This window comes from Labeo rohita, chromosome 13 (assembly GCF_022985175.1).
Source record: "Labeo rohita strain BAU-BD-2019 chromosome 13, IGBB_LRoh.1.0, whole genome shotgun sequence".
In the NCBI taxonomy this organism is placed as follows: Eukaryota; Metazoa; Chordata; class Actinopteri; order Cypriniformes; family Cyprinidae; genus Labeo; species Labeo rohita.
This window is the reverse complement of record NC_066881.1, coordinates 36,393,819-36,403,257: the sequence shown is the minus strand read 5'-3', so window position 1 is coordinate 36,403,257 and position 9,439 is coordinate 36,393,819. Positions and strand designations below refer to the sequence as shown.

The window sequence follows — 9,439 nt, the reverse complement described above, 5'->3', positions numbered from 1 at the left end:
TTTCAAACAAATGCAAAGATAAATCAGTTAGTTTCGACTGCATTCCTTAAAGAGGCCGTCTGTGTTGAATGTGCAGCAGCTGTTGTTAAGTGTGGTGTGTTCGCAGCAGAGGATGGTTGTGATTCTGGTTCCAGTGAGTCCAGCTGTCCTGCGCTCATCAGATGCTGCTGTCAGTCACAGACATGAGCTGCTTCTGCTCCTTCAGTCGTTTTTCAGTCATATTCAGTCACGCCATTATTCCAGTTGTTGCTCCAGTCACAGAGAATCCATCAGACCGACACAACTAACCCTAACTAACCTTAACCCGGACTGACAGTTTGTACAGGCAAACCAAACCCGTGCAGAATACATACAGCCCAGTTGCATAAAAGGTTAAGACTAGTCTTAAAAGTAAGCCAGCTATTTTTTTTCTTTAAAGCTGGTCGTCATTATTTAAATTCAGTTACATAAAAATGTAGATTAGTCTAAGTTGAATCCAAAAAATAAGACTGATTACCCTTTGGCTAACTGCTAGCTGGTCAAACTAGCTCTTAAGACACTGTCTTAACATAGAGGCTAAGTTTATGCAACTGGCCCCAGGTCTACACTTTCACATGATGTCTTATGTGTGTTATCTGACGTCATTAAATATTGATGTATTGATTCAAACAGCGCTGCTCTGAAGAACATGCGGATCAGTCTCGGTTAAGCAGGATTCTCATCGGTGCTTGTGCAGTGTCTACATTTCTATATATATATTTTTGAATGGAAAACAATGAACATTTACAAAAAAACAAAAAAAAAACAAATACTAAGTGTATATAGTGTTACTAAATATATGTATGATTATATTCAAAACAACTGCACAAAAATAACAATAACTCAATAGTCAGAGGAATAAAAAAAGTGTTATCATTATAATGAAGACTTGTTGAGCTCTACAGATATGTTTGGGTTTTTGTCACTTTTGTCTCAATATAGAGCAAATGCACAAATCATGTACACGACCAGTCAAAAGTTTCTGAACAGGTTTTTAATGATTTTTTTAAAGAATTCTCTTCTGCTCCAAATCTGCATTTACTTGATCCAATAAAACTATCTTACTATTTAAGATAACTATTTTCTAAGTGAATATAATGTTAAACTAATTTATTTCTGTGATGCGCAGCTGAATTTTCAGCATCATTACTCCAGTCTTCAGTGTCACACGATCCTTCACAAATCATTCTAATATGCTGATTTGCTGCTCAACAAACATTTCTGATCAATATTATTATCAATATTTAAAACAGCTGATTACATTTTTGTCAGGATTCTTTGATGAATAGAAAGATGCAAAGATCAGCATTAATAAAAAGCTTTTATAACATTATACACTATACCATTCAAATGCTTGGAGTCAGTATTATTATTATTATTATTATTATAGTATTATGATAGAAAATTTACAAAATGTTACAAAAGATGTCACATAAATGCTGTTCTTCTGAACTTTCTATTCATCAAAACAACCTGAAAAAATTCTACTCGGCTGTTTTCAATAATAATACTGATAAATGTTTGTTGAGCAGCAAATCAGCATATTAGAATGATTCCTGAAGGATCATGTGACACTGAAGACTGGAGTAATGATGCGGAAAATTCAGCTTTGAAATCACAAGAATAAATTACATTTGAACTGATATTCAAATAGAAAATTAGTTATTTTTAAATAGTAAAAATATTTCTTTTTCTTTTTTCTGTATTTTGGATCAGATAAATGCAGGCTCAGTGAACAAAAGAGACGTCTTTAAAAAAAAATCTTAAATAAATTCTCTGGTGTCACAATCAGATGATCATGGCATTAGAAATACCGAGATCATGGGTTCAAAGCCCAGGGAAAGCAAAAATTGGTAAAGTTTCCTCCATAAAAGCATCTACCAAATGCATAATTGTAATATTGGTGGTTGTTGGGTTTACTATTTTTACAAACATTGTGAATATGACATATTCCATCTATAATGAGTATTTTGTTCAGCACTCGTCATTTCACACTTGTGCAATTATGTATTTATTTATTTATTAAAATCGCATTAAATTATTTAAATCATAACTGTGTGTATTGAGGTCAGCGCTGATGATGATGATGATGAAGATGATGATGATGAAGGTGCAGCGGTGCCCTCTGTCGGTCACAGCGCTTGCGGCTGCAGAAGCTCCGCCTCAGAGACTCATCCGCTCCGGTGAATCCGATTCTCGCTCAGAGAGTCGTAGCGCTGCATCAGATCTGAAGTCTTCGATCCGCGGTCAGGTCGGTGGATGCGAGAGCGGAGCGGCTGAAGTGATGATGGCGGCAGCGCTGGAGAGAGGAGGGCTTCGGGCCGCCTTCCTGAACCCGGGCAGCGGCGGCGGCGGCGGCGGAGCGGCTCCCACAGCGGCGGCAGCGGCGGCGGCGGCAGGCGGAGCGGCGTTCTCGGCGTCCGGAGCGGTGCTGTGGGGCTCCGCGGGCTCCGGATCCATGCCCGTCCCCATGAACCTCTTCGCCACTTGGGAGATCGACCGCTCCTCTCCGAGCTGCGTGCCCCGGTACGAGTGTGTGTGTGTGTGTGTGTGTGTGTGTGTGTGTGAGTGAGCTGTCAGTGCTGGTGTTTGTGTTTATCTTCATGTTTATTTGTTTGTTTACTGCATCTCTGATGGTCGCAGTTACTGTTGTGAGTCAAGTTTGACAGTGACATCAAACTCATGTTTTGCCATGTTGTTGTTTTCCTTACACTGATTTTCAGCATCAGTACAGTGCACAGAGAATTACTATGGTACTGAAAGTGTGGTAGTGTAGTGTTCACATGGTTTTCCAGTGTAGCCTACTTTAAAAAGATTGTTCACACAAAATCATCATTCTTCTGTGGAACACTAAAGATATTTTGAAACTAAACACGATTTTCAAGGAAAATTTTTTAAAAGATCTTCTTTTGCGTTCCACAGAAGAATGAAAGAAATAGTGAAACCGCAACAGAGAACGGTGTTTAATGTTTGTGTGCATTTGTCTTGTTATTGTGGAAGTGTCCTTATCTGCGATCAGCTTTGCACAGCTGTATTTTTTAGTAGAATCACCATCAAACACTTCACACTCCTGCTGCACTGACGGGACTTCCTCTGTTTATGTGAAAAGACTTGAAGGGTTTCTCCATCATTGGGTTGTTTTGGATATTGGATGTGTTTCTTTATGTGTGTAGAATTGAATCACAGCAGCCGAGCGTCGGTGTTTCTGTTTCAGGATCACTGAATTCCAGTTCTCGTGTTTTCCGTTTCTGTATCCGAGCTCTCGCTCTCACTTTGGGGAATTCCAGAACGCTTTCACACCCCGTCACAATGTGTTTTTCTGGGAAGTCAATGGACATTGATGTTCCTTCACCCTGATGTCATTCTTCACATGGAGTTTCTCAAGATGATGAAGCGCAGCGACGTGTGTGTGTGTGTGTGTGTGTGTGTGTGTGTGTGTGCTGTACTGTGCTACAAACACATTTCCTGTGATGGATCTATCCGTCACTCCTTGTGTGTTTGTGTTTCTTTTTTTAAAATTTCACTTGGCCGCGATTTTGAGAGAAACACGTGCCCGTCTGCTCTGGAGGCTTCGGTGCATTTTAGTTTTTTGGGTTGCTGCTGAGGTCAGGAAAACACTGGGAATGATGGATTATAATGCAGACACTCTTGACCAATGACATCAGGCAGCACTTTTAGTGGTTTCATGACAACATTGTGATCGGGACTCCAGATGTGAGGTGTGTGTGTTCAGTGCATGCAGTGGCAGTGTTGCAGATGTATGGTGTTTCTGTAGGTCTCCAGTGGAGTTATGGTGATGTGTGGCGTATGCAGTGCCAGGCTGCAGAAGTGTGGCATATGTAGGTGTCTAATGCATGCAGTGCTGCAGATGTGAGTTGTTGTGTGTGCGTCCAGTGCAGGGCTGCAGGTGTGGGACCGGCCTCCTCTCAGGAGCGGCTCCATTAATCAGCTCTGACCCAGATGTGTCCCAGCACTCGTCTCATCGCTCTCTCGGCCGCTACGGCAGCAGAAGATTAAGCCCTGTGAGGGCTTCTCTGTGTGCTTGATGTGTGTGTGCATGTGTGTGCAATGTGCATGCATGCGTGTGTATGTTTGTGTGCGTGTGTGTGTGCATGCATGCGTTCATGTGTGTGTATTTGTGTGCATGCATCTGTGTGAGTGCATGCATGCATGTGTTTCCGTGTGTGTGCACACATGTCTGGTTTATTATCTTTGTGGGGACTCTCCATAGGTGCAATGGTTTTTATACTGTCCACGCTGTATTTTCTAACCCCCCCTAAACCTAACCCTTACAGAAAACTTTCAGCATTTTTACTTTCTCAAAAAAACTCATTCTGTATGATTTATAAGCTTTTGTACCCATGGGGACCTCAATTTAGGTCCCCACGGTGACACTAGTCCCCATGAGTCTGTGTGTATTCAGGTTTAGGTCCCCACAAGGATATAAAAACAAGTCCACACACACACGCGCACGCATACGTGTGTGTGTGTGTGTGTGCGTGTGTATGTTTGTGTGTGTGCGTGCATGCATGCGTTCATGCGTGTGTGTCTGTGTGTGTGTGTGTAGTCGAGGTGTGATGGTTCAGAAAGGTCGCCTCAGCATTTAGGTGACATCACTGACGTCCCATCATCCAATGGGAGAGCAGCTAGTGAGTAAAGTCAGATGACAACATGGTTGCATGATTGTCTAACCACTCTGACTCTGATATTTTGTTTTTGTGGTTTTCTAGATATAACTAATAGTTTAATCCAAACCTGCCTCTGGCTATTTTTAACAGAAGATTATGTCTACTGTTATGACTTGCTTTCTCCCTTGATTAAGCTCAGGAAGGTTAATACCACATTTTTCATTTTAAGCCCCAGAAAATAATTCTGAAATGTAAAACATGTTCAGGGTAGAAGAGTTTTTATGTGTTTCGAATAATTTACAGTAACGGGTTATTATCCGCTCAGAATGATCCGTTCATGATGTGAGATGATTGTGTGTATTTAATATTTCAGAATGAGTCTGAATGTGGGTCAGTGTGTGACTCACACAAGCAGGGAATCAGTAGAAGAACACGAGTCACGCCGGATAAATGAAGATTCAGATTCATGAGGATGTTATGAAGCGTTCAGACAGTGTTTTAGTTTTGTGTGTGAGTGTGTGTGTGAGTGTGTGTGTGAGTGTGTGTGTGTGTGTGTGTGTGAGTGTGTGTGTGAGTGTGTGTGTGTGTGTGTGTGTGTGTGTGAGTGTGTGAGTGTGTGTGTGAGTGTGAGTGTGTGTGTGTGAGTGTGTGTGTGTGTGTGTGTGTGTGTGAGTGTGTGTGTGTGTGTCCTCAGCCACAGGCCTTGATCATCACTGTCTTTGATAACACATGTTCAGTCTGTGAAAGTGTTTGTGCTGGTATTTGCGTCCTGTAGCTTGATCTAAACCAGAGGAGCATCTACAGTAATACAAGTTTTTATTGATCAGCTAAATATATTTGGATTCCAGTTAAAGTCAGACGCTGAATCTGAGATCTGAGCTTCAGCTCTTTGTTCTTTTTCATTTTTATTCTCTGGGTTTTCTTGCTGTCGGTCTGATGAATTGATTTCTGTATTCTAGGACTGGCTGATTAATCAAATCATATTTTTAGTTACAGTTTTGGCTTTCAGTGACTATAAAAACAAGATAATTGAGATAAATTTTTTGTTTCAATATGATGCTCTGTATATGTGACCCTGGACCACAAAACCAAACATAAGGGTCAATTTTTAAGCTTTCCATTGATGTATGGTTTGTTAGGATAGGACAATATTTGGTCGAGATACAACTATTTGAAAATCTGGAATCTGAGGGTGCAAAAAATCTAAATATTGATTTAAATTTGTCCAAATGAAGTTCTTAGCAATGCATATTACTAATCAGAAGTTAAGTTTTGATATATTTATGGTAGAAAATTTACAAAATATCTTCATGGAACATGATCTTTACTTAATTTCCTAATGATTTTTGGAATAAAAGAAAAATCAATACTTTTGACCCATACAATGTATTGTTGGCTATTGCTACTAATATACCCGTGATACTTAAGACTGGTTTTGTGCTCCAGGGTCACATATATATATATATCAGATAATTGTGATTGTGTTTTTGCATTAGTGATTGATAACAGCTACAATGTGATATAATTTCAGTCTATATCACATTCAGTTCATTCATTTCAGGGCAGTGATGAAGCTGATGTTCAGATCTCATGAATGCTGTTTTGTTGTCTGTGTGTGTGTGTGTGTGTGTGTGTGTGTGATGACGGGTCGAGTGAGTTTCTGCTCCGTGTGTTGAGTTCAGATCCCGTCGGGTCTCCTGCAGCTGTTGCAGCTCATGCGGACACATGCATGTGTAAGTGATCCGTCTCGTGTGGTTTCCAGCGGGAAGCCCCTCATAACACTCATTTGCAGTAGATCAGACACAGCGCTTGTGTGAATCTGTGGTATTTAAAGACATTCAGAATCTCATGTTTGCCGTCAATACTGCGGCTTTTTCACACACTCTTACAGTGAATTCAGTGTTCAGATAATGTTCATCATATTCTCTCACAACACGTGTTTATCAGACGTGTGTTTAATGTGTGAGTGAGAACACATCTGTGTGAGAACAGTGATGGAGTGCTGTGTGATTTTTTATGGCAATTCATCATTCTGAATATATAAACACACTGAGGAAATACACATGCATGTGTATCACGCTCTATACTGTATAAATATTGCATACGTTCTGGAAATACACTTCTTTTCTTCAGGGTCATTAAAAACAGCTGACGTCCTTCTGGAATCAACTGAGGTGGAAATAAATAATGTTCACTCAATTCATGCAGGAAGAGAATACAGTTTACACACACACACACACACACACACTCTATTTCTCATATACACACACACTCTGACCCTACATGTGTCTCTTTCTCTCAGTCTGAGCAGGCATAAAGAGTTATTTATTATGATTGTTGTGATTTAATTAATTTAGTAATAAAATAATTTCCCTGGAAATAACATCTTTGGCCAAATGAAATCAAATGTTTAACGTTATGTTGTGGATCATTGATCTCTGTTTGTTGATGGACTGATGATGGTTTGACTCAAATAGAGAGATGTATTTCTGTATTTGATGCTATAATTCATTGTATGTTCAAAAACACTGTTCAGAAGCAATATAGTTGTGCTTTACAAACATTTCAAACAAAACATAAATGTAGTACATTACAGTTTCATGACATCCACGTAGACATGTTCAGCTACACAAAGTTAAAGGAGAAGTTCACTTCCAGAACAAAAATGTACAGATAATGTACTCACCCCGTTTTGTAGAAATTATGAAATTATGTTTTTTTGAGGAAAACATTTCAGGATTTCAGTGGTGTCTGTGAGTTTGAAAATCCAAAATACAGCTTCAAAGGCTCTAAACGATCCCAGCCGAGGAAGAAGGCTCTCATCTGGTCATTTTCTAAAAAAAATTGCAATTTATATACTTTTAAGCTCAGATGCTCATGTTGTCTAGCTCTGCATGAACTCTGTGTATTCTGGAGATTGGAGTTTTTTTGACCTGCCCTGACTGTATTGAACTAGAACACAGAGTTCACACAGAGACGAGACGAGCATTTGATGTTAAAAAAATAAATATATCGTAATTTTGTTTTTTTTAGAAAATGACCGATCGTTTCATTAGGTAAGACTCTTCTTCCCCAGCTGGGATCGTTTAGAGCCTTTGAAGCTGCATTTAAACTACATTTTGGAAGTTCAAACTCACAGCCATCATTAAAGTCCATTATGTGGAGAACAATCCTGAAATGTTTTCCTCAAAAACCATAATTTCTTTACGACTGAAGAAAGACATGAACATCTTGGATGACAAGAGGATGAGTGCATTACCTGTAAATTGTTGTTCTGGAAGTGAACTAATCCTTTAAATTTAATATTAAGATATATTTTGAGTAGACTAAAAATAGTTGTTTAAATTTAAATGGTTTAGTCTCAAATGAGTTAACTGACTGTGACCTGTTGGGTTTTCAGTGCATAATGAAGAGTTTTAGTTCCTCTGTTTTCTCCGTGTTCTGTGTGATTGAGCTGCTTGTGTTTGTTCGTCTAATCAGACGCTCTAAAGCCTCGTCTGCTGTAAACAAACCCGCCGTAAGCTGCTTGTAACCTTGTAACGCTAAAGCCGCCGTTAATCAGCTGTTTATCATCGTGTCAGCGACACTGAAGACCCGTTCACACCGATGACGATGTGTAGAACCATAAAAACACACCGCAACTATAACAATCACGACACAGAGGAAGGACAGCACTCCAGTCACTTTCAGAGCGATTTTATTTTCCAGCCGTTGAAGGATAAAACCACTGACAGCTAATTAGAATCAACATGATTTTAAAGAGCTCAAGCATTTAAAGTGACAGATGACAAGACGTCTCAGAATAAACACTGGTTTGCAGGCTCATATAGTTGCAGTTCTCATTCCTGATGTCAAACGGCCTTGACTCTACATTTTTTCCAAGTTATAAATGAAACAAAGATTATTAGACATGATTCCAGTTTTTCTGCTTCAGGATTTCACATTTGATTCAATGTGTCGTTCTTTGTGATTAATTATGAATTTTCCTAGTAATGTCCAAGTGTTTTTGGCGTCTGATGGTGTTTCTGCTGGTTTCTTGTTGAGTTTGTCTGCAGTGATCCAGGAGTTTTCCGTCGGATCTTCGGCTTCAGGAGTCAAACGGTCGTGTTTTTTCTCTGGATGTTCCTGAGTGTTTATGGGATCCTGTCGGAAGAGTTTGGACGTCCTCGTGCAGGGAGGAGCCGCTCGGGATGAGAGCAGAAACAGTCTCTCTCTCTCTCTCTCTGTTTCTTTCTTTCCTCTCTCTTTCTCTTCTCTTCCTCTCTGCACTCAGGCATTTCCTGTGCGTGGTTTGCCAGCAGCTACAGGCCATTTATTTCAAGGACGAGCAGCTTTCGGCCTGCTGCGCTCGCAGGCGTCCAGATCTCACAAGCCGCACTTTGTCCAGGCGCGCAGTGACGTCCCATTCGCACGCAGATCTCGGTCGAAGCCGGTGAACGTGACGGTTTTAAGCGCCGTGTCCTTGGGAGAACATCTGCAGATCATGTGTGATGAAGAGTGATGATCTTTGGCTTGTTTTATCGACTCTTCTGCTGTTTCTCTGAATGAAACAAGAGCAGTTTCTTCTCGCTGAGCTTTGACTTTCTCTCCTTTTATCGATCGTTTTGCGTCCAGCTTTTTCTCTTTCTGTCTGTTTTCTCTATCGGAGTGAGGCAGAAATCTCCTGACTAAGTGTTTTAGCACAGAAACACTTTCTTCTTTCTTGAGAGTGAATAAACAAAACGTTCTTTTTACTCAGTTGCGCTTAATAGAAACAAGTGGTATAAACTCTATAACTTGTTATGTTATGCAGA

At 40.1% G+C, this 9,439-nt stretch overlaps 1 protein-coding gene across 4 annotated transcripts in view; it reads left to right on the top strand.

The window, feature by feature from the left end:
• Nucleotides 1-2,246: 2,246 nt before the first annotated feature.
• Nucleotides 2,247-9,439, top strand: part of zmp:0000000755 (phosphofurin acidic cluster sorting protein 2) — a 43,162-nt gene continuing 35,969 nt past the window's right edge. For all 4 annotated transcript variants that reach the window (XM_051126564.1, XM_051126562.1, XM_051126563.1 and 1 more), the window contains exon 1: nucleotides 2,247-2,544. In XM_051126564.1, coding sequence (XP_050982521.1) covers nucleotides 2,303-2,544 — 242 coding nt within the window. In that variant the 5' untranslated portion in view covers nucleotides 2,247-2,302. The remainder of the gene's footprint in view (nucleotides 2,545-9,439) is intronic.